This window comes from Odontesthes bonariensis, chromosome 21 (assembly GCF_027942865.1).
Source record: "Odontesthes bonariensis isolate fOdoBon6 chromosome 21, fOdoBon6.hap1, whole genome shotgun sequence".
Classification (NCBI taxonomy): domain Eukaryota; kingdom Metazoa; phylum Chordata; class Actinopteri; order Atheriniformes; family Atherinopsidae; genus Odontesthes; species Odontesthes bonariensis.
In genome coordinates, this window is record NC_134526.1 from 13,004,350 (window position 1) to 13,028,834 (window position 24,485).

Below are 24,485 nucleotides of genomic sequence, written 5' to 3' on the forward strand. Positions count from 1 at the left end.
TCAGATGGAGAGGATCCCTTGAATTTGTCTTCAGTTTTGGAAGAGGACTTGACGAGTGCGCATCTGAAAAAGTTAAATAACTTGGGCTGACTTATTGATTTCCCTCCATACAAAGAGGATATCAGTTATGGCTTTAATAATATACAATATTATTATACCTCATGTATCTGGGGAAAAATATCAAAAGAACAAAGGCAAATAAGGATGACAGCACTTGCATACAACCCAAACTCCTAAAAGATACAAGAAAATCTCGCCTTACTTTACATTTTGCTCTAAACTGACCCAGATGAGGAGGAGAGGCTTTTGCGGCACAAGGAAAAGTGTTATCTTAAAACACAGCACTGCAGTTTGAACTTAACGGTTTATTGCCCCTCTACTATTGTTTCTGACATGTTCTTCTCTCACACTGAAAGACCGCCCCCTTGTGTCAGAACATGGAAGGCGCAACAGTCAAAAACAAAAACAGATACAAAAAAAAAATCCTAAACCATGACATTGATGAAGGCATATCTTTGTTTGTATAAAATATTTACCTCTGGAGACTAAAATATCAAAAAAGCACGACAATTTAAAAAAAAACAAACAAAGTTTGTGTAGCAGATAAATGTAGCAGATATTCATTACTTACAGGACAAAATCTTGATGATAGTTTATATCTCCTCACCTCCACTCTTCAGTTATATGCTAGTTACATTCATGCAACCCTAACCCATGCAGGTGATTAATACATGGACCTGTCCCATCTGTTCTGCACTTTACACGGCTCGAAGGTTGTCAGAACAAAGAAAAAGTGGCATTAAACTTATCAAAGTAAGCCTCAACACTGCAAGTTTGAAACATTTTGATAGTTGTGCCTTAAACACGAGACAGTTTTTCTACATAACAACCACATGAATGTAGTAATTATCATTACACACAATAGCAGTGTTATGATTGCAGTCCTCCAGTGTTTGTAAATGTATTCCAGTTTCTGGAATTTTTTTATCTATACTCAGACAAAGAGCTGCTCGTCCTTCCCTGAGTGGCTGCGTCTCAGCTTCAGACCAGACAGGATCCTTTGGGCTGGAGAGGTGAGTTTGTGCTCTACAGGGAAAGTCTTTGGTGATGGACAAAGAACGTGACATTGTCCAGCGTTCTGTCGGTCATTGTTCAGATTTACATTCTGATCAGCTTGACACCCTGTTGCCACCTCTTCGGTTGACTTAAGTGTTGTCCCAGATGATTTTGCAGCTGCAGCTGCAGGTGATGTAAATGTTGAGTCCAGTCCCAGCATGTACTGCGCCACCTTGTGAGGGCTCAGTGGGACATCCACTTTACTCTCTGAGATAGTGGTGACCTGTTGGAGCTGCTGAGTGTTCTCAAAGTGGGAATCTAAGTTTTGGGAAAGTCTTTGCGACCCTGGCTCTGGAGACGAGCTGCGGCTGCTGTCCGCACTTCCTTGATGAAGGCTTGTTAAAGCTGCCGACTGTCTTGTTGCACTGCTGGGGTTAGAGAGTCGGGTTCCTGCATTATGATGCCTGTAGTACTTCACAGGCTGTCTTGTGAAGCGATAGTGCGTTTGGATCCCTAAATCAGAGGCAGGGTCCACCACCGACTCACCCTGACGATCACTAGACGCAGATCTCATAGCCAGGACTGGGACAGAAGAGGGAGACAAGCATGTGATTCCCAAAGCAAAGCAGTGCAAACACAAATTATTGAGTATTACTACTAAGTCTTTTTTCTGACATACTGTTTTCAGAACTTAAAGCAGAACTTTTTTTCTGGGAGGTGCACAGTGGTACAATTTCCTACACCGACTTGAAAGTGATAAAAGAAGGAAACAATTCTGGATTTGAAGTTGATAAATGCACATTTTGTTGTGACTGCTGCTGAAGCCAAAGAGGAGAGACAAGCATGGAGTAGGAGCGCTCCGTACAGCAAAAAAACAAACAAATTTAATTTCTTTTCAAAGTTTCAAGCAAGCCATAGAAGTAAAAGCAAGATTTACCACCCCAAATGACTGCATTATCAGAATTGAGATTGAATTTCCACACTTAAACAAATGCTTGTTTCTTTAACATTCATCTTTATAACAGCTAAGCAATCTAAATTAGTTTTACAGAACTAGCCACCGTAAAGAGGAAGTCTCTAAAAATAACTAGAGGAAACATGTACAGCGCTGAAAAAAAGAATGACTTTGTGGCACTCTACACCCACAGAATCTGGTGTTTAAAAAGATACAAAGTAACTCTAATCTAGAACCAACAACCTGTTAGAAATTAAGTAAACAACTTGGGAGCAATGTATAATACCCTCAAGATGCCTGAGAGGATTAGTTTAATTAAAACTTGTTCTCAAGCAGCAGAAATGCAAGATGATGAAGCAAGCTATAACTCGTTGTATTGGCAAACTCCACCATCTCTAAAGTCGCATTATATAAAATATTAACACTGTATTCTATTAGGAGTGACTGCTTTATCACCACATCAGCCTACCTGCTCTCTCATTGGCGTCTGGGCTGAGCTGGTCCACTGCCTCATTGGAAGAAGACTTGTCAGATATATAACCCTCGCTTGAGTCTCTCTTGATAGTTCGGCTCTGTTGGAATGACACAAGTTGAGCAGTGGCGCTCTATAAGTGTTTAAAAACCTTGTTTGGTCCAGCAGAACCACAGTCTGAGACAGTGATATTTATTGAGGCTATGACTGCACAACGTACAAATGCAAATCTTTGAGCCGTCAGACTAAGTACTATCTTCACCCTGGTCCTAATAGCTTCTGAGGCATTTCATACAGTAATTTCAAATCCATACAGGGGGTTTGCAATTATTCTGTTTATATGCAATAGCAGTGCCAATGCAAAGCTTGAAAGGAAGAAATGCAGGAAGGAGTTCAGTGAGAAGCAGAACAGCAGCTGTCCACCTTGTTAATCCTCATGGAGTAAGAAGGTTAAGGTGTTAAGGCTTTTAAAATAACAGGTAAGTGCGACCTCTCTTTACCTGAAGTGAGGTAGGCAACTGTTACTTATCCTTTTTAAACTGAGGTACTTACTTCTAGTGAGCGTGGCCGCTCTTTGGAGGAAGTGTCATGCTCCAATTGAGCATGAACTACTCCATCTATGGGGCAGGAAGATCTGGAAGGAGTGTCTGGCAGAGGTGCTGTTGGGACTGGAGGAGGGGGCGAGCTGGGTCGCTCTTCCATGCCAAAAATCTTGGCGTGGTGTGTGATGAGGAACTCTACAAGTAAAGCCTGGTAGCTGGTCTCCAAAAGGGCAATCATTGACATGTCCATAAACACCAGAGGGCGCAATAATGTTGGCCCAAACACAATACCCAGATTACTAGAGGACATCTTGTTCTCATTGTTCTCAGAAACTCTGTGGAAACCGACAACAGACAAAAATAAACTCAGACAAAGTGGGATATAGAAGCCAACAGGAAAATCATGTTGCAGTCAACAATCCATAAAACATATCCGATGAAAAGCACAAGGTCAAGTGGCATTAAAGGTGTAACACCCAGCTGCATACTCACTTTTGCAGGTGAGACATTAAGTGCTGCAAAGTGTTGAAGCAATATGAGGGAAGCTTCCGGAGAAGCTTTTGCAGGCTGTGGATGACGTTTGCTATCTCAGCAGAATCTGGTGATGTTTCCCTTTCACTCATGGGCTGAATGATCTTTCCCACCGCGATGAAATCATTGTACAGGTCAAAGGTTAGTAAGGGCTCTGGGAGCTAGAAGACAAATCATTGAGATTATACAGAGAACTATGATAAAAGATGCTACAGTCCATATTTAGGGCACCTAAACTGGAGGTCTCTTTTTGCTTCTTCCCTTTTTCTTTGGCGCCTTTAACGTTTGGATAATACTCTGTATCAGGTATTTAACACTAACTCTTTCAAACAGCCAAATTAATGCAATGAAGCTAATTTTGCAAAAACTCCTGTACCTCCTTGAAGAAGTGCTTAAGGATAGAAGTGATATCATGTGGTGAGAGGTCAGAGAGGTCCACCTGCTCCTTTTGCGTCTCAAATGCCTGACAGAGCTTCTGAATGCGAGGTTTGGATCCACTCACACGATACACCCCCTCATAAAAAAAAAATCAAAAGACAGTTATAAGGACAGCGATTCAAACGTGTCACGTGACAGGGTTTGTTTTGGCCACTGTGATGGTAAATAATACCTGGACAGAGAGAGCGCGACTCTCAATCTCAGACGTGCAGCGCTGCACCACAAATGGCACCTCATCTGGCCTGTCTTGTGACAGCACCGATAGCTCCACTCCGAACACTGTACCCTTCTTGTGCTCACACTCAAGCTGACACACTTCCATACATTTCCTGTGCAAAGCCAGCCCACACTAAATATGTGACAGGAAAGAACACATAACGTAAAGAATATTTAAAAAACAGTTCTTCTTCTGCCCATGTGAATCTGAGCTGCAGTTCCTCTTGATGTGTATCTCTTTAATATAGCCTCTTACCTCCTCACATTCAACCCCACTAACGACAATGTAGTTTTCACACTGCTTGCACTTGACCATCTTGCTCTTCATTTTCCTGAGTCGGTGTGTTAATGCAGCTCGAGGAAACATTCGGGCTTTTACAGATTGGCCATCAATGTATTCTGCGGGGACAGGGAGAGGAGAGGTTTATGAAGTGTAATATCAATGCTGGTACAGTAAAAGAACTCATGTGATGTATGCTGTTTATGAAGGCATGGAGAGGAGGCAACAAACCTGATTCTGACACTACATCCCGGTCATCTAGATCATCTGATGACACTGTCAAACTAGGAGCTGTTTTGGGCAACCTCCTGTGAGCTTCAATAATTAATTCCCATTGAGCAGAAAACAGAAAAGGGAAAATGTTAGCCTCTGCAATGTTTGGATTTGTATGAAAAGAAATACTTAAATAAGATGCAAACTTACCAGGACTGGACAAAGATTCCAAACTGCCTCCAATGCTCTCACAGTCACTGTACCCTACTTTCTCTAAAGTGAACCAAAATACAAATTGGACAGATTAGAAGACAAAGGAATAGTTTGTTAAAACAGTCATGGTGTAATATTTTTGAGTCCTTACTGCCATCAATGGGTCGTCTACAAGCAATATCATCGGTCATGAATGATGAATCCTGCACTGAGCTGAGGGTGCCGCTGGTTTTTCGTTTATTGCTTTCAATTAAAAAGGATCAAAACAATAATTTTGATTAGTAAAATGCCAGTAAAAGAAAATGATGTATGAGATATATATCCAGTAGATATTATTCTGCCTTAATCTTTATTATTGATAGTGAGCACACATAGGCTACATATTCAGAACACAACAGATTTGAACAAATATCATTGTTAATATCTTTTAAAAAGCTGTATATTCTATATCCACAATAGGCATCACAGCCAAAGTAACAGCAGAAACAGCCATTGATCAGATTACCATACCTTTTGCCTTGAGGAACATACTCTTGGAAGACAAAGGTTTCGAGAGATTGCTCGGGGCGACGTCTGCTGAGGATGTAAAGCAGATAAGGCTCTCCAGGCTCCAGAGATCTGCATGTCAACTCCAGGTTGTGATAGCCAAGGGGGACGGGCTCTGTTTGCTGCCGCTGGAAGTAGAACATGTTGACTGTGACCTGACGTGAAGAGAAAATATGATGTGAGGGCAAAGCAATCATTCTGACAGCAAATTAACGGTGTTGCTCCCCTTACAGATTTTGTTTTCATTTCATCATCATTGCTTGTGTAAAATTTGAATGAAATTAGAAACAGAAATCCTTTTTTGAATGGAGTGAAACATGGCATATATGCTTACATTTTGCATAACTAATTCCTTCTAATTCAGATTTTGTAGTGTTTTTTCCTTTTGTCTATTTTCAAGCAATGACATGCATTCATTCATTCACGTGTTAGTGTTATATATACACATATTCTCAACACTACATGAAATCCTACATTCATACCACAACTTGTGTAGACACATACTGACAGGAAGAGAGATGTTCGGGTTTCTTCATTTCATACCTACCTCCTTTAGCACAGTGTCTCCCTGACAGATGAGCTTTCGAATGTGAGAAATAATCTTTTCTTTGACCCTCACTAAGTTGTCTTGGTGACTCTTGGCCTCATTCACATACTGTTTGTATAGAAGTTCTGCCTCTCCAACCTGCAAGAGACACATAGAGGACCTGAGAACTGCTATGCAGTCATGATCAAGGAACAAAGATGTCTTCATTATCCTGAGGGACAAAATGTTGTACATCTGCTAAAGTGATTGTTGTTGTATTGTAAAGTGAAACATTACAAAAAAAAACATACTATGTGTAACATGATAATAAGGAGCTTTTTTTCTTGAGATAAATTGTATCAGAACAATATTTCATCAGATTTTACTACTGCTGTGTATAAACAAGGCATAGACCTTAGTTTGGGCTTCATCTTTGGACTTCCTCCTCTTGTCCATTGTTTTGATTCCAGCTGTGTCATCCAAGGCTTTAGCTGAGACTGCCTTAGCCTTTTCTAACTCATCACAGCGCTGGAAAAACTGATGTCTGGCCTTTTTAAGTGCACTCACTGCTTCATTCTGAAAACATGCCGTAGTGGTACACAGGGGAGAAAAAACAAATCTGAATTCTTGACAAAGATCGAAACATAATAAAAAAAAAAACACATACATTCAGCAACCATGAATACAGAAATACTGATACATTTTTACACACAGACACAAAGGTGAGTTGAAATAGAGCATGTAGAGCATGAACAAGTATATGAAGATGATCAATTTGCTGTGTGCTAAGTGGAGTCTACCTTGTATAGGCACCAGTAAGGTCCTATTTTACCCATATTTTGGCAATAAATTAATTGGCAATAACCCAAGCTCCACTTCAGCCATGAAGATCTTAAATTATTAAGTGAATCTTATTTCACTTACCATCCTCCTTTGTTCCCTTGCCCACTGTTCTTTAAACTCCCTGCGCCACTTATCAATTTCATTCTTCTTGGCAGCCAAAGCCTTAATGACAAAGATAAATTATTAAATATAAAAGCCGCTTAGATAAAAAGAAGACTTATTCAAACTCACACTTTTTATATGTTTGTGGGGAGTTTTTCACCTGGTAACAGCGGCTATGCAGCTGTTCAGATGTCCTTCTAGAGTTCAAGCTGTTCTTGATGTCTTGCTCCAGAGCCATGATGTATATGTATTGTAGTGGCATCATTTCCTGTCCAGGCGAGAGAGTAATTACATAGCTCTTATTGTAGATAGAGCTAATTCTGCTAACTGTAACTTGTGTAACAATAACTCATTCTAACACATTGTGGTGCTCTCTAAAGAAAGTTCTTTGAAATAAATCTAATAAACTATGCCATACCTGCTGTGTCACGTTGGCTTTTGCAGCCTCAGCTGTCTTCATCACATTTTTTGTAAATTCTTGTTCTGTCAACAAAAATCACCTGTAAGTTTCCATCAGCTTATGTTAATCACATGATACTTGACACCAAGACAAGAAAAGTGGAAGGGGACCATTTACTGAAATGGAACCACAACAGGATATTGATTATTGCTACAAGTAGTCACAGTTTGATGGTGAGGGCTTTGTTTTGGTGAAACTTGGTGAAACCATCTAGCTTTTAAAGCCCATCAGATAAATCTGACCTTCACGAAAAGTTAATAAATCCCTCTTGAGCTCAACTAAAACTCAGCTGTAGTCAATCTAATAATCTGACCATTGTCTGTTTTGATCAAGGGGCTTGATTTGATTAAAACAGCTTAAGTCTATGGTTTGTACAAGATGAACAACAACAAGAAATTAACCATTTTAAGTGTTTATGCCTGAGAATGTCAAATTGACTGTGAATAACCTGACCTATCAGTACAGGTCATAATCTGATACAAGCACTATTCTGACAAAGATTCACAATCTTCTCTTTTTGAAAAAAAAACAAAAAAAACAAGACACAATAAGGAAGTCAAAGTGTTGTTCTGCTTCTGTGTGTAGTCAGTAGTTTTGGTTGAACTCCACCCAGCATTACGAATCAGTTTCTTTTGCTTGATACTCCTCCTTACACAACTAAGCTGGGTGGCTCTGTATTTTAACTGCAATCAAAAGACGTGTAATCTTTATATCCCTCTCTGGACACTGGCACCTGTTCAGGCTGATACAAGACTAATCACTGTCTGTGTAGTCCAAGTGAACCCCCTCTTCTTCACTACCCTCCTTTTGCCAGCTAATCTTTAATCCTTTCTCTCTGCATGTGCAGCATGGGGTGACTGCACCACCATCAAACAGCTTCGGTAGATAAGATATAGAAAACAAGTCTTGAATATGAAATGGTGCAATGCCACGGTGGCCAACACTCAAACGTTTCTGAATGAATATAATCTTTTTACACCTGCTGATTTAACACAAGGCTCTGCTCTGTGTCCTTCTAATGCAATGCCTCTGTATAGCTGGGGAAAGTCCTCAGCTAATATATAAAAACATTACATCTCTATGATGTCATAATAATTTGCCTGTTTCCCTACTATTTCCCTTACTCGGCTATATGTGTACTCACCCAAGCCGATTCTCTTCTCCATCCAGGCAAGAAGGTCTTTGGCATAGCGGCACCACATCTTGGCGTACTGCAGCGCAGTCTCCACTCCATCTTCACAGCGACAGAGGGCCAAGTCTGCTTCCTGGGCTGTGAGGGAGTACACCAGCATCATTTTAGGCTCTGCACACTTGGAGCTGTATCCAGGGATGACACTGAGTCCACTGGGCTACACCCAACAGCTTGTCTCTACTGGAAGACTCAACTAGATCTCTGACTCAAACAGAATCTATTCCAAATATCAACTCTACGCTTCCACACTTAATCAGACAAGATAAAATTAACCAAAAATCAAATAGCACTTAAGAAGGTACACAGACCTAAAGCAGGAAACAATGATTGCATGTGAAAAGCCATAGTTACTCCTCAGAGTAAAGATCCAGGGGTTTCCAGAAGGTCTCAGCACAATGTAGGCATTTCTGGCATGTAAACAGAATTCATCTATACTGTAGCCTGCCGCCAAAAAACTTTTAAATCTGTTCAAACTCTCCTAGTAAACAAAATGGGATGTGATCTGAGAGAGAAGAGTTTTTTATGGACCAAAGACAAACAGCTCTGGCTAGATAACTCCCCCCCCCCCCCCCTCTTCCCTCTTCCTCTCTGTCCCTGGCCCCTCCCTCTCACACCTGTTCACTCATGGTCAGCTACAAAGACACAAGTCAGGCTACAAGAGCAGAAAGAACACTAAGAGCCAGTGGGCAGGGCACTATCAGACACCACCATGTCACAACTCTACAGCGATCAGGCCGGCAGTTTGTTGATATCCCAACAAATCTTCTTCCTCTGTGACTCACACCATCACAGGGAAGATGATGTATATGTGACAATCACATGGTTTTTCAAAAGCTCCCCACACCTCTTTTTATTTTCCCTATTTCCTTTGTATTAGATATTCAGCACAAATTCTAAGAAGGAACGTCACATATTTCTAGTGAAAACAAAGAAATGAAACATTTTGACTTCTCTCCACAGTCCACACAGAGCGGATTTCCTGATAAGCAAGCCGTCACGGGCAGAAAGAGTGCAGCAACTCCTCTCTTTAGTTCGGTTTCTCGACACTGACTCCAAAACAACAAGTGTGATATTTCCTTCCCTGTATTCAAGCATAGTCCAAAAAGCACAAAAAGGCAATTGTAGAAGAATAATGAAACTGTGGCCAGGCAATATATACCACAGTTGATCTGTTTGCGATTGCGACTGATGAGCACTTTACGCACTTTCAGCCCCATGACAATTCTGAAACTCCCCCATGACCGCAGCCTCAGGGACGTGGATTGAGGATTATCCAAGTCAGGTCCAGATTGCACAGTGACAGACTTTAAAGGAGCACTGAATGAGGTTTACCTCCTGGTGTGTGACTTAGTGTGGTAAGGTCAGGTGGGGTGGAGTTCTTGAAGAAAGATTCTAAATGTATTATTTCTACTCCACTATTTTAGTTGTCTACACACTACCTCTCTCTTGTGGTGTGCTGTGATGCATAGTTTTGGTCAAAGTGTGGCCGGTGCAATTGGCAACATCTTTATGTGAAGACCACAAGTAAGTGCAATCTTTTTCAGTAATTACTCTGCATTCATTTGCTTATAATGAATAATATACAGTATATATACATGTATATATATCTGTAATTTAAGTGCTGCAACAATTTTTCTTTGGGATTAAAAAAGTATTTTTTCCATTTAATTTAATTTCTTTAATCATTTACGTCTAGCTCCGTAACACTGACATCTCCTCTCCCTTTAGTCTATTTCTTCCCCTTATATGTGACGTGTCAAATTAAATCAGCCGAGTGCTGCTTAAATCCTGTCCCCTTGTCCTAATCTTATTACAACAGGTCAGTTACAACTCTGAGCTTGGTACAAGAAAATAACTAAAGACTAAAATAGATACTCTAAGAGCCAGTGACCACAGCTCTTGCTGCTTCTGATAATTTGATATTAGTCACAAGATGGCCTATTTTAAGGCAAGCAAGTTACCAATCCAGTGACCTAAAACACAAAGAAACCCATCCAAAAGGTGGTAATGTACAGGAACCTCAGCCACTGCCTGCAATCAAGTCATGACAATTCATGTGAGCCAGACATACACAGACACAGATCAGAGTCTATTGTACTCTACCACATCCTCTTTTGTATCTTTTTCTCTCTCACACACACAGACAAATCATACCGTTCTGGCTTCCATCGGCTTCATTGGCATCAGCACGAGCCTGTGGACAAAGTGCATCATCACAATGTTGGAAAATATCATCTTCTGTCAAAGCACAACTTATTTAAATAAAACACACCTACAGTGTTCTGTACGTAGTTTTCGAAAAACAGTACTGTTTCTGACAATAGTGAGATAAAAATTTGATATAATAAAACATTGTTTTTCATTAATGTCAAGGTATATAACTCTTACAGGTACGTCATTTTGCTCTGTGATGTCTGCACCCTCTGCAGAGATGGATTCTGAAATTGGCAGGAAATCAGTGTCTGCCAGCAGATCCTCTCCGTCACTATACACAAAAAATATGCATTTGGAAAACACAAAATCAAAGAGCTACACCTAAAAAGTTTCATTTTTTTAACAATGTGCATAACAACTTTAAATGTGCACAGATGTAGGGAACAAAGTAACTCCATATATTCTTAAGCATATAAGTATCACAAAATGATGCTTTTAGAACTTTTAGTTTTTAGGGTAGGTTTATGATTTTTTTTGTAAATTTACATTCTATTCTTCTACTCTACAATGTTGAAACATCATGTCTGATCAGTGCCACTCTCACCAAAAATTTAAAAAAATGCTGCTGTGTTGTGTGATAACCATTCATCCCCACAGAGGTAGCAACATACAGTGAAATAAGATTAAGTGAGACATGATGTCCTGAAAAAGGCATACATTAAACATTTATAGAAGAGACTGTGCAAAGATGATTGACCTTGAGCTGACAAACATATCTGAATTGCTTAATTTTCCATGGTTTTCTATGGTCAGCCAAGTCAACATGATTTTGAATAACATCTCACTAACCACTCTGATCTTCTGTCACAGTATTTAGAATCAAACTGAACAAGCAGATTGATAAGTGGACAAAACAAACTCATGGTGTCACCATTTGTAAATATATGATACTTACGAAGAGATGAAAGAGAGATCAAGATTATCAAATTCTCTGAAGATCTCGCTATATCGTTTGGTTTCTGACTTATTTGGCACCTTCCTCAAAACTGAAATGAGAAATAGTAAAGCTAAGATGCACAGAAGAATGAGAGGATCTTCCGAAATTCATCACAAAGAACAATATTATAATCCTGACCTGCGACACTCCCTATCAAACACAATCTACACAGAAATGACATTTTTTGCAACAAAGCAGACAAACCAATCTTTACATCTGTGAAGTTTCTTTACACAATCCCCAAATTACGCTCTATTTCGCACTACATGAAAGACAGAATGATGAATAAGCCTTCGAATTTCTCAGTGATGTGATATTTGAGACACATCATTAGATAAACACATAAGACTATGAACAGTGCACTCATTGCACATACAAACACACACACAAAACAAATATTAGAATAAATGGGCTACTGAGCTAAAATGATAATCAACATTATCAGTATTCCAACTTAATTCCGCTTTTCAAATATACCCAACAGTATTTCCTTGAAATCTCTGACAAAAATAGCTAATTGATTATTAACCAAAATACAGTGCAGAATTATATGGTGCATTTCTATGATGAAAGTTCAAACTGTGTTTGTACAATTGAACTGCTATCTCATCCTCTAACACACCTAAGGGGTTTAACCCAGTAAGTGCAACAGATACAGCAAATGAGAAAAAGAGATCTCCCTTTCTCAGAGACGCCTCCATCTTGGTCAACCACATCCTGCTAGCAATTTGTGTCACGTCCCAAAATGCACATTGAGTCCTTGTTTTTCACACCAGCAGTGTTTCAGTAAGAGAACGAGAACTGAGAGTAAGCAAGATATTTCAGCAAAACAAGAAATATGTTTCTAAGTCATATTGTTCTTCACCAAAGGAATCCAACATTTATAATGGCTGCAAGCAATTCTACATCGATAAATTAGAGTCACATTGTGAAACATTTCTGAAACTTAGTGGCATTTTTCAGTGCTATCTTAAAACAATGTTATATTGTTGGCTTTTTCAAAAAGTGACGGTGGTCACGTCCTGTTCCAAATAGAGAAGTCATGCAAAAACAGAAGAATGTGTCAAAATGAAGAATGAAGTTCAGGAAGTTCACCAACCCTCGTTTGACTATTAGGATGCTTCACAGTATCACTAACTCTCTAGCAGGCACAGTAACAGGGCCCATTCTGCAAACAGTGTGCAAGCACGCACATGCAATACCTGTTTCATTATGACTGTGCTGCAATGTCAGCAAATTAACAATTGACACTTAACAACATGATCATTTCTGTTACTTTGAAGGCATTTTAAACTACAAATTGCTGTATGTTTGAAACAAATTATCTGTAAAAAGGGAAAAGATTTAAAGTGCATCATAGGCAATCAGAAATGTAGATCACAAAGCATCACTTGCTCAAACTTATCCCTAAAAGTTACATTCTTTGTGCTCACCTGTGGCTTGAGATGAATCCTTGTTTGGCTGTAATTCTTCCATTTCTCTTTCCTTTCACTATACAGAGAGCCAGACCCTAACGGCAGCACTCATACATCGCCGTTAATTGGTGATAAACCATGTAAAACAGTATAGTCGAAGTGGTAGAAAATCTCCACTCCGGTGTGTACACGCAGTGATACACATGTAGTAAATTATCAGCATGCAGCTCTGAGCTTGCTACCGTTTAACCCCCTTAGAATGATCTTCCTCTGGTAGAGTGGAGGTTGGCCAATGTTTTTCACCATCAAGGGAAGAGGAAGTGTATCTTTGTGTCACAGTAGGCCCCACCCATGCTATCTCACCATATATACTGAGAAGGTGTCACTGTTAAGTTTGTATTTTGTAAGAAATCCAACAATATTATGATACCACCAAAATTACCAGCTGTTCAGTGCCCAGTTAAAATTGCACACATGAACAGAGAAAATTCATCACACCAGCAAGAGTATTTATATTATGACAATAATCACAAAAAAATACGCCTAGTGAACACACAGTATTTTATTTTTTGTTGGCACAATCCACCACAGATATTTTTGTGCACAATGAATAAATGAGCGCATTACATCAAAGCTCTATAGAAATCCTCCTTTTCAGAGATCTGACCACATGATCTGGCAGAAAAATGAAATATTTGTAATCAGTGAAAAATGCCATTCAGATTTTATATTCTATTTTATGTGCGCCTATAAAACCTACACCAAAACCTTCAAATTCAGACTGAGCTGATCTGAGAAGTATTATGACATATAGATGCCGATATGCTTCTTAAAGGGAGTACATGGCATTTAAGGTGGTTGGTTTCATAATAAGGCAAAAAACTCATTTAAGGGGGGCAGTAAAGAACACAAAAAAAGACCCAACAGAGAGAACACAAAAAAAACCCAAACAATTGCACTGTTAGTTTTGGCATACCCACTTAAGTGTTACTTAAAATCTGTTATCATGAGTTAACAGAAACTGTAGGTTGTGTGTTTTGGTTCTTTGATATAGTTTGCCTAAAAGCTAATAGAGAACTGGCAAATTAATCAAATACAGCAATATGAAACTTTAAATTAGAAAATACTGAAAGAAAAAGTTAAAGAGATCTTTCACTTTAGTCTGAACAATAAGTAAAAAAAGTAGACTTAAGACCTGAATGCCTGCTTTAAGTCTTGATTTTCAGAAATAAAGAGATTGTTGCCTAATTCATCTGTAATGTTGCAAAATAATTCTAAAAAAATAAAGAAAACAAACAAACATGCAAAAAATATTTCACAGTATAGTGTAAAATCTGATTAATTGAAATGACTGTCCCATGTCATTCTTTGTTAATGCATCTGTTAATTTCTGTATGACAGATAGATGTTGGGTACTGCAAATGCCATTCAAAACAGCAAGTCTAGTGCCTTGTTGGTGTAAAACATGAACATACAACATAAGACGACCATGATCCCTTTTTTAACTTGTCATAGCTGACTAATTCAACCTTTCTAGAAACTTTGATATCACATTCCTGCTGCGATGCAAAATCAAAATGATCAAGGATGACAGATGATTAAAAACTATGGAGGTTTGTCCTTTGCACATTTACACTTTAGGCTCTCACTCAGATCCTCTCATAACTCGTCCCGTGCAGTACTGTCCAAAGGGGACTGGAGCACATCTGAGTTTTGGGCCTCACTGCTGATCTTAGCCTGCTCTCCAGTTTTTCCTGAGCGTGCTCTGTCCCAGTCTGTACGGACCTTGTCGTTATCCCACACAGTGGAGGTCTCAGTGTCGCTAATGTAGCCTGGGTCGCCCGTATAGTGTGTTGGATACACAAGGAGAGGCTCTGCAGAAAAAGCTTTCAGGTCCCTTGTTTCAAAATGTTCCATGTAATCAGACCTGTGAAAAAGAAGGCAAGGTCAACACAAGTATAACAGCTTAACTCTGCAGCAGCAGTTTATGTTGCTGTGTGTGTGTGTACTTTTACTAGATGAGGTAAACACTTACACGGGGTGTTTATTGTACATGATAGGAAGAAACTCATCCACGGGCAAAATCCTCTTTAGTGGTTCTGCTTTCAAAAGTTTCTCAGCACCTTGTAAAGATATCATGTAGCCTAATGTCCAATACGAATAGTCTGCTTCCACTAAATTGTGCACATTTGGCACTGCTTTCTCTGGGTGATCCACTTGCATTCTCTTCCGGCCAATATAACTATAAGAAAGAAACAGAGAGGAGAGGTGAGAGGAAACTTCAAACTTTGGTGAGCTGGGATAAAATGAACTATTATAATCGAAGAGCAGACTCACATGAGATCCCAATCCAGTCCTTCCTCTTCAATCTCTCTCATCAAGTTCATCAAGCGACGTTTGAAGAAGACCTCAAAGCGCAGGTCATCTTCAATTACCAGAGACGTTTCAAGACGCCGCTCAACAATCTGAAGCCAAAAACAGATTCATCAGTATATCCCCCATTGAACTAGTTCATAATCTAAAGGCTTGGCTACTGCAGTTCACCTCTTTCCAGATGTTATAGTGGGAAAGAAAGCAGCCCAGCTCTCCCTTTGTCAATGGTCGACCATGGTAAGGGTCACTATATCCAGGGAGCATATGGATGCCCATAGTATGAATTTCACTGATATTCATTGCTCTGAAATGAAGAGAGAAAAGGCAATGTGACCAAACAGCCCTAAGAAAAAGCCTTTAGTAGTGACTGAAGCACTGGAAAGTATAATAATTAGTCAGAGCAAACTTACTTTCCATCTACAGCTGCAACAACCTTACATGCAATCTCCTGCTCATAAAGGGCCTTCAGCATACGTTCCCTGCGGTCAGTTCGCCTCTGCAGGTTTATCATGAGCACCTGCGCATTCAATGAAGCTGATCAGTGTAATTCTAGATTTCATCAGCAGGGGGAGGCTTTCAGCAAAGAAATAGATAAAGGGCCATTTTTGCATCTTCCATCTTCACATCACTCCTTACTCACCTCATCAAAGCCCAGTTTATCAGGTTGTTTTCTAGGAACACGTATGTATTGGGAAGGCACCACTGGGGAATTTCGCACTACACAGTGAGAAGGAAGATGGATGCAGAAATGGTATAAATGATATATAGAGACCCATGCTGAAAGCTGTCATTAGACGGAGCAGCAATAAATAGAATAAAGACTTAAAGACAGCAGGGAAGAGAGAGTTGGTTGCAAAAGTAAGGCAGCATCTGAATGTGAAAGACTCACCACTTATTTCCAAAAGGGAGTGCAAGAAGCTGTCAGACTCATCCTGCAAAGTATTGTGGGAGCGTAGTGGTACAGGGAAGTAACCATAGGTCTCCTTGTTAGATACAAACATTTGAACATCTGTATAGAGCAGAGGATGTGTATGTCAAGCTACAAGTGACATCCAGATGAGTAACATCTATATATTTAAGACCTAAGCACTAAATGGTAAAATACCTGCCATCCGAGCAGAGAATGCAAACACAATGATGTCATCAAAAGCCCAGCTGTATTCTGGATGTGGTGGATGAAAGGCTAGCTGCGTTGATGCCTCTTTCCTGAGGTCTATCAGGAATGTAGAGTGCACCATGGGAACAGCAAAACAGCCTTTCCGAACCTGCTTCCTGATAGGTATGTAGGCAGGGGTCCGCTTATAATAACCCTGACAAAGGGATGTTGATTAACATTTGGGTTCATAAAGAAACTCACATAATTCATACACAAGGGATACACACAAGCAGATAAACAGTTATTGTGGCAGTACCTGGGAGGTCATTCCACACCAGAAGTTTGAATAGGCTGCACGGGATTCCAGCATTGGAGCAATAATAGTCTTATTCTCTTTCATGAGCTTCCAGAGAACATTGTCATTGGTGAGGAGATTATCGCAATCCACCAGCTACACAAATGGGAGAGGAAAGACTGAAATATGTTTATGAAGAGTCGAAGAAGGGCATATGAAGCCTAGCATCAAGTCTTAAAAAGAAGTGGTGAACATGTAGTTTTAAATAGGCACAAAATGCAAGTGGTACCTGACTAGTGAAAACATTAGAATAGTGTCTATTCATTTTTTTTTTTTTTAAAGGGAGAAAGTTATGGTAAGAGAACAGATTTTGTTCATTGTTAATGCCAATCACCTAAAAATTTTATTCCACACACAAAGAACGTAAGGTTGGAGAGAAATCCAAACAGAAATCTCCACAATGCTACATTTAGGGTTCAAATAACTAAAAGAACTAGACTGTAAAATATACACTGAAAGACAAAGTAGGACTGGGTCATTTTTGAACACCCTGTACTCCTTAAATTACACTTGTGGTTGTGCTTTGGCGTTGATCCTGTCTTTTTCCTTCAGCTGTTATTATTCAATGACAAAAATAGCACGAGTTCAGTAGACAGCTTATTGCATCTGTCTTATTGTGCTCCCTTTGGTAACTCTGAAGCACTTAATTCACCTACCATGAAATAGTCTGCCCACATTTCACGAGCGGCCTCAAGTGCTGCTTGTCGAAGCTTCATAACGTGTTCATAACGGAGATCTGTCCAGTGCTTTGGACCATCCTCATCCGCATAATGTCTTAAAAAGATGAATGAGAAGCGTTTTTTTTTATTATTTCTAGCTCTGCAAGCCTGTCACAAAAATTCACCTGAAACTCTGATAAGCAACCAACCTAGGTTCCTCTTTTGGCCTCCATTCCACATAATGGTAAAGCTTCTGCACCTTGACAAGCCAGTCACGCAGAATGACTGTGGTGTTGTCCTCATTGTGATCAGTTGCTACCCTGTCAATATGCAACAAATTAAATAATCAAAATGTACTGTATTCAACATGAGTGGGCTTTAACATGATCAATAACTTAGACCAAAAAGGAAAAGGTTACAGGTAAACTGTAGCACTGAAGGCAGACTGAGTTCAAATTGCAACCAGTGCTGAAAGACAAAACCATCTTGACTCAAATAACAATACTCCTGTGCTCACCTTTTATAGTCTTATTGTCTGCTGCTGTGGGAACTGACACAAGTGTTAATGATATCATCATTGCATAACAAAAACACAGTTCAGCGAGTTTTAGGTTGCCATTTCTAAGGAGAGTTTTATAAGGGAAATGTTAAGAGTAAAGGAAATAACATTACAGAAGTGAAACGTCTGTCTGTGATAGCCTGGAAAGGAAGGAAATTATTTAAACTGACTGACGCCACATGTGAAACAAATGAATCCATGTTAGACAGCCTGCATGATCGATCTAATTCTGCAGAAGACTTTCGTCATACCAGACATCAAACCATCTGCACATATGCCTGTCAAAAATGTGAGAAATCATCCAACAACAAAACACCCACAGCCTTCAACATCTGCACAACAGCAAAACAACATCTGCACAACAGCCAGCTGGGTTTGTATTTTACCCCCGTGGATGAGAGCCAAAACTGATTTTCTTGGAAGATCTCTCTTGGATCCGTGAGAGCACAGCAGCTTCTTGTTCAAGCCCAATTCCTGCTGTACATCTTTCTTCAAACTAAGACTCACACTGGATTTTCCTGTTCATGCTCACATCAAACTAATTTAGATAAAGCTAACTTCCTTTGTAGTAATTTTTATTCTAAACATACAGCCTAACTGTAAGAGGTGCAACTCTCTTTATAGAGTCTATTTTTACTGTAGTGGAACAGAAACCCATGCCTAATTGTAGACACCAAAGATTTAAATGATGGTTAGCTTAGATCTGATTTAGAGGCTTTGGTATGTCTACAAAGAGCTGCAAGAGGCTCCAGTAAAAATGCATACAACATGAAGTGTTTACAACATCACACAGTTGTTTGCATTTTCCACATGTAACTTTCTGTGCTTGCAGTACATGCCAAACTAAACGTTTTTCTCCACAAACCCATTAATAGACGACTTAAACAAGAGCATACCCTACTAAAATATGTTTGAAAAAAAACAAAACGGAAAATACATTGATACTTTAACCTGGTAGTATTAATGCTATGAAGTAAGTGAAGTTACTTAATCACATTGAGACTCATAAGCACACCTCTTGAGGTTACAAATGTGGGTGGGCTGTTGGAGCATGTTTAATTATTATGTGAGAAACGCCTCCTCTTCACTTGCTTGAATTTTTGCTCTGTCGAATATGTTAGACAGATGTTTAAAATGGCTATCAAAGCTCTAGGAGTGCTCTGTTCCAGATTGACATTTTTGGGCTATCCTAAGTTTATGCAGTAACATGAACAGCGCTCACTTATGACACACTGGTTTTACTGATAGCCTAAAGGTGGAGGAAACCCTGTATAATATGGTTTAAGCTTGGGGGACATGAGGTTTGGGCGAAGCCCAAAGCTACGTATATGGGAGTGGATGGCAGAGACTCAACACTTTTCCACATCGTTTGGAATACATCGTTGAAACTCACAGCTCCCCTTGTGGCCAAACCAGTCCCGTGCCCCCCACTCCACGTATACAGATCGATGTAACGCACTTTTAATCTGATTAATGTCCAGATGTGCTCTTCTCTATCTTCGGAGTAGCTTTTACACCAGTGATCAGACGCAGACAGTGTAGTTCAGACTTATGATGGTGTGCGTAAAAATCTATGTCCTGTTCTTTAACCCAGAACAAAAGCCCGACACTACTTGGCTTTGTTTCCAGAGCCATTTTGACACACAGTCAATCTCCGAGGGTCCACCTTTTATATTACTGTCCTTCAAAATCAGCGATGTGTGCAAATTCTTAGTTTTAGAATAAAACGTGTCCCAAATGTGAAATAATTTCCTCCTGACGTATTAGCTGCTTGACAGCTCCAAAAGAAGAAGAAAATAAATCACTTCCCAGTAACAACTTACCAGAGAGCCACACGGTCCTTGGGATAGTTGAGTCGCTCAATAGTACCTAAGAAATGTGGGAGAGAGTGCTCGGAGTTTCTGCAAATGAGGGCGACAAGGACCCGAGGAGCGAGAAGAGGAGACTCTGGGCTCCAGCGCTCCTCCGCAAAATATCCCCGAGCAGGATTGCAGGAGAACATGAGCAAGAGGAGCAGAGCAACGGGGAGACCGGTGAGCCCAAGCATTGCCACTATAGATTATGCTATAAAAACAATTTGCAGTTACTGAAGCTCCTATGAGCTATAGCAATTGTGTCTTTTTACTTTTCGTGGCCATAACAGATACGGAAAGTATGTGCAGCCGCAGCTTCTGATCTAGCAGTACGAAGTTGAGCTTAAAGGGGGTGGGATGTGCCGTAGGTCTTAAAGGGGATGGACCATTGGGCTCCGCCGTAAAGAAAAAGAAATGCGCAATTGACTAAATTCTTTAGTTCTTTAGTTTAGTTTCGACACCCAAATTCCAAAGTAAAGCTAAATTTCCACAATCAAATGTGAGTGATTTTGTTTTCAAATATGTGCAAACACACACTCAAATGAAAAGCGGGAACATAAACGACTTTCAGCAACTAATTTAGGCTGCAATATAATGCGAAACTAGTTCAAAAAACAAGGAATTTCCGGTAAGATCTTTTGGAACCATCTCTTAACACAGAAAATAAAGTAAGAACAATAGACTTTGCTTCCCACTTGACTGAAAACTTTATTCATTGTGATTGTGCACATCTATAATTTACACATTTAGCCACTTGCACAACTAAATAATTATTACCTTCTAATGTTTTATTTCTCTGCACAGTTCTGTAGAGAAAAATTAACAGATCGCATCATCAATATTACCTTTGAACTCACAGCCCACTCCCCACGCACAGCACACCCACTCAGACATCCAGTAAGTGCTACAATACAAAGGTGGGATGTTTTTCTTCTTCTCCGTGTCACAATTCATAATATCACACATGTAGGAATGTTCTGCACCACACAGTGTTGGCTTTCTGCCTTTATTAGTCAGAGCCCTACAGTTTGGCCCCTGGCCCTGGCCTCTCTACCTGGATAGTCAAAGAAGCTGCTGCAGGGTCATCTATGAGCCACAACAGTTCACCCTTGGTTGGTGCAACACGAGCTGCAGGAAATGCTGTACCTTCTCTACCCTCCAGTACTTCCTGCAAAACAGTGTGCACCATGTTACAATACAACAGCATTACTACACAACTCAGTAGTTTGAGCTGCATTTCCGATATGCTATTGGCCAAAAAAAAATCATGGTTCATATGTCCTTACATTGTTCTCAGTCCTCTAACTAAATACAATAATTGTGCATAAAAAGAAATCTGTTTGCATTGAAGTCCATAAGGAAAGGACCTTCTCAACGTGTTTCTAATGAGTTTATGGTCCTAATAAATGTTTAACCTTGTCTTAGGGAAAAACACAATGTTCAGTTTGAAAAATATGGCTTTGAAATGCATGTGCTTGATGACAACTTTCCATTATTACCTTCAAAACAGGAGCTTTGCTTCCTCCTGTTGATACGAAAGCCACACAGCGTGCGGAGTTTACCACTGGAAAAGTCATAGTTACACGCTGTGGTGGCGGTTTGGGGGAATCGCTGATAGGAGCCACGATCTTCTGAGTTTCCTGTATTTGGGACATGGAAAACAAATCTTTTATCGCATTGCAAAAAAAGTGTCAATATGAGAACCATAATCAAAAACTATAACTCTCAAATATATTCTACAAAAGGCAAATGAGCAGAGTTGCAGAATGCTTCGCTTCCAAACCCTCAAAGTTAACTTCCAGTGGCAAATTAAAGGGATAGTTCGCCTCTTTTGACATGAAGCTGTATGACATCCCATATTAGCAATATCATTTATGAACATTGACTTACCCCCCGCTGCGTCCTGGTAGCTGAGTTCCAGACTCAGCTATCTTGTTTTGGCGTTGACGAAGGTAGTCCGGCTAGTTGGCTTGGGCTTAAAAAATAAAGCGTCTTGCTTCTCAAAACAATATGGATGTAAAAGAGTAATACATTTGCATCACAAAATCGTCCATCCAGAAAAAGTCAGACCTCACATCGCTTGGTGCTATTTTTGCCTCCCTTGATATAAATGCGTTCAGCCACCTAGCGATAGCCGCACCTGTTACGGTGTTTCCTGCACGGAAGCAGGGGACTGCTCGGTCTGCTCTTCGGTCTGCACAGTTTACACAGCCCGTAGTGATACGAAGGGAGAGAGAAATAGCGCCAAGCGATGTGAGGTCTGACTTTTTCTGGATGGACGATTTTGTGATGCAAATGTATTACCCTTTTGAACGCATATTGTTTTGAGAAGCAAGACGCTTTATTTTTTAAGCCCCAGCCAACTAGCCGGACTACCTTCGCCAACACTAAAACGAGGCTGGAACTCGGCTCACAGGATGCAGCAGGGGGTAAGTCAATGTTCATAAATGATGTTGCTAATATGGGATGTCATACAGCTTCATGTCAAAAGAGGTGAACTATCCCTTTAAGAAACATTTATAAAATACTGAACATGATTTGATATCCAGGCATGAAATGATACTTTCTGTAAAAATGTGAAACATCTGTTCTCATCAAAGCTCTAATGGTGTGTTAGCACTCATTGCTTTTCAGAAGTTTTCAATAAGCCAACATAAGGACATACAATTGTAGAACAGACAAATGTACTAAGGGGCAATCCTCACCTCCAGGAGAGGGTGGTCTGGAAAAAGGGAACAGGTGTGTCCATCAGGTCCCATACCCAGCAGTAACAGATCAAACATGGGGAATTTGTCACCAGGGAATGTCTGTGATTTTAAAAGTAGCAATTTAATACACTATGAACCTCCAAATAGACTCATTTGAAAACTTGCGATTGATCTGCACCTCTTTCAGTTTGCGGCTATAATCCTCAGCACACTCGTCCACTGGCAAAGAGGAATCAATGGTTAAGATCCCACTTTCAGGAATGTTTATCTTGGAAAACAACTGATTCTGGAAAAGAGGAAAACTTTTACATTTCATCCAAATATAACAGAATATCAGCATGTATGTGTAAAAATTGGCTTTGTTCTTAGACATTATGACTATATTCTCCATGACCTAAAGTGATCCAGGATGGACACGAGACATGACCTTAACTGAGACTGACCCAGACAAAACAGGGAACCCTGAGAAACCAGGTGCGAAAAGCACCCACACATTATTTGGGTTACTCAGAGACATTATTTGGCTTGTGACGAAGAACCTACTCATATCCAATCATATTTGATCAATGGGAGCCAACGTGTGAAACAATGAGACATATAAATACAAAATGTTACCGGAAATGGGGACTCTAGTGTGACGGATTCCTGCGAGAGTTCTGTCATACCGAGTCCAGCGCTAAAATACTTCATTTGTTGCCATCAATAAAGACTTCATTTTCACTTGAATTACTCCGGTATGTTCTTGAGCCAATTAAAGAATCGTATCTAACATATATGTATGTATGCACAATGCAGACAGATAAACACCAGTGCATGCGGTACCTTATAGAGTCCATAGGTGCTCTCTGGATCATCAAAGGAAACCAGTCGCTCGTCGCAGAAGCCAACCACCCACTTGCTGCAGTCCAGTTCTGGCAGGGCCGGCAGCTCTTTGCTGAGCATAGAAACGAGGCTTCCTCCAGAGAGGCCCAGTGTGAACCTGCCGTGAGAGGAGATGGCCTTCTCAGCTCGTGAGGTTACTACCTGGGCCAACACAGGACCCAGCTCTGCCGAAGAGGGAAAAACCACGACTCTTCTTCCAGCCATGAGAGCAGTGTTATGACAGGGACTGACAAGGAAGAAGAGAGAAAATTGCAAAATGTAAGGAAGTTAGTCACAGAGCAGTATTGCAAGTCATGATATGGCTGCAACCCCTCCTCGTTAAGTCATCTAATAAACCAAACCATTTAAATATGTTCTTTCACAATTTTGACTAAACTTCATAGATTACTCGTGTTATCAGACAGGTTCATTGAAAGAAAAAAGAGGGGACTGGAGAGTGCTAATAGACTCTCTGGTGCTAACCGCAACAGGATCTCCGGAGGTGTTTCTTAATATTTTGAACTGCTACGTTGGACTTGATACTTCATTTGGGAAAATAGCAAAGTCCCTTTACCTTGTACAGTGAATCTCAACAGCAGATAGTCATGCAGATTTTCAGTCGGAAATATGGGCGCATTTAATTCGACGCACCACTTCCTGAGACGGCGTTTCACCAACCAATCACAATTTGTGCACTGCCTCGCTGCATTGTGGTCAATGCAGTCCCTGGATACAGCAGTGACAAACAGAGGTTAGGCGACTTCCACGCAACATCGATTTCTGCTGATGTCGAGAGAAGAATATACGTGAAAAATACAGTTCCCTGTTTATGGTTATAATTTTTGTACTATTGCGATGCTTCCGCCCCGC

General features: G+C 40.1%; 3 protein-coding genes across 3 annotated transcripts; all 3 read right to left on the reverse strand.

The window, feature by feature from the left end:
- Window positions 1-990: 990 nt before the first annotated feature.
- Window positions 991-13,429, reverse strand: gmip (GEM interacting protein). The gene is made up of 21 exons (XM_075453128.1): window positions 13,170-13,429; window positions 11,695-11,785; window positions 10,974-11,070; window positions 10,740-10,779; window positions 8,538-8,663; window positions 7,352-7,416; window positions 7,094-7,201; window positions 6,913-6,993; window positions 6,403-6,564; window positions 6,010-6,147; window positions 5,427-5,617; window positions 5,068-5,159; window positions 4,914-4,976; window positions 4,722-4,805; window positions 4,467-4,609; window positions 4,167-4,343; window positions 3,933-4,070; window positions 3,518-3,717; window positions 3,036-3,360; window positions 2,481-2,583; window positions 991-1,638 (listed from the first exon to the last, which is right to left on the reverse strand). The coding sequence occupies exons 1-21, from the start codon at window positions 13,210-13,212 to the stop codon at window positions 995-997; spliced, it is 3,111 nt and encodes a 1,036-aa protein (XP_075309243.1). The 5' UTR covers window positions 13,213-13,429; the 3' UTR covers window positions 991-994.
- Window positions 13,430-13,695: 266 nt separating this feature from the next.
- colgalt1a (collagen beta(1-O)galactosyltransferase 1a) lies at window positions 13,696-20,390 on the reverse strand. The gene is made up of 12 exons (XM_075454200.1): window positions 20,017-20,390; window positions 17,844-17,954; window positions 17,632-17,749; window positions 16,937-17,071; window positions 16,630-16,834; window positions 16,414-16,533; window positions 16,165-16,241; window positions 15,935-16,041; window positions 15,696-15,828; window positions 15,489-15,616; window positions 15,187-15,393; window positions 13,696-15,078 (listed from the first exon to the last, which is right to left on the reverse strand). Exons 1-12 carry the CDS (start codon window positions 20,238-20,240, stop codon window positions 14,811-14,813), a joined length of 1,833 nt encoding a protein of 610 aa, XP_075310315.1. The 5' UTR covers window positions 20,241-20,390; the 3' UTR covers window positions 13,696-14,810.
- A 350-nt stretch (window positions 20,391-20,740) lies between these two features.
- On the reverse strand, window positions 20,741-24,330 carry pgls (6-phosphogluconolactonase). The gene is made up of 6 exons (XM_075454356.1): window positions 24,190-24,330; window positions 23,577-23,862; window positions 22,933-23,040; window positions 22,752-22,853; window positions 21,546-21,686; window positions 20,741-21,214 (listed from the first exon to the last, which is right to left on the reverse strand). The coding sequence occupies exons 2-6, from the start codon at window positions 23,838-23,840 to the stop codon at window positions 21,068-21,070; spliced, it is 762 nt and encodes a 253-aa protein (XP_075310471.1). The 5' UTR covers window positions 23,841-23,862; window positions 24,190-24,330; the 3' UTR covers window positions 20,741-21,067.
- Between the last annotated feature and the right edge of the window lie 155 nt (window positions 24,331-24,485).

What these genes read in the sequence shown, in the direction of transcription:
- pgls (XM_075454356.1), bottom strand. Translation starts at nt 23,840, where the DNA reads ATGGCTGGAAGAAGAGTCGTGGTTTTTCCCTCTTCGGCAGAGCTGGGT. An exon ending in GCACCTATGGACTCTATAAG is followed by an intron (nt 23,041 to 23,576) that starts GTACCGCATGCA and finishes CCTCTTTTCCAG; the next exon opens with AATCAGTTGTTTTCCAAGAT. An exon ending in GCAAAGCTCCTGTTTTGAAG is followed by an intron (nt 21,215 to 21,545) that starts GTAATAATGGAA and finishes ACTGTTTTGCAG; the next exon opens with GAAGTACTGGAGGGTAGAGA.
- colgalt1a (XM_075454200.1), bottom strand. Translation starts at nt 20,240, where the DNA reads ATGCTTGGGCTCACCGGTCTCCCCGTTGCTCTGCTCCTCTTGCTCATG. An exon ending in CTCCCTTTTGGAAATAAGTG is followed by an intron (nt 16,242 to 16,413) that starts GTGAGTCTTTCA and finishes CTCACTGTGTAG; the next exon opens with TGCGAAATTCCCCAGTGGTG. An exon ending in ATAAACTGGGCTTTGATGAG is followed by an intron (nt 16,042 to 16,164) that starts GTGAGTAAGGAG and finishes TTGAATGCGCAG; the next exon opens with GTGCTCATGATAAACCTGCA.
- gmip (XM_075453128.1), bottom strand. Translation starts at nt 13,212, where the DNA reads ATGGAAGAATTACAGCCAAACAAGGATTCATCTCAAGCCACAG. An exon ending in GGATGTAGTGTCAGAATCAG is followed by an intron (nt 4,610 to 4,721) that starts GTTTGTTGCCTC and finishes CTGTCCCCGCAG; the next exon opens with AATACATTGATGGCCAATCT. An exon ending in GTCGCGCTCTCTCTGTCCAG is followed by an intron (nt 4,071 to 4,166) that starts GTATTATTTACC and finishes TTTTTTTATGAG; the next exon opens with GGGGTGTATCGTGTGAGTGG.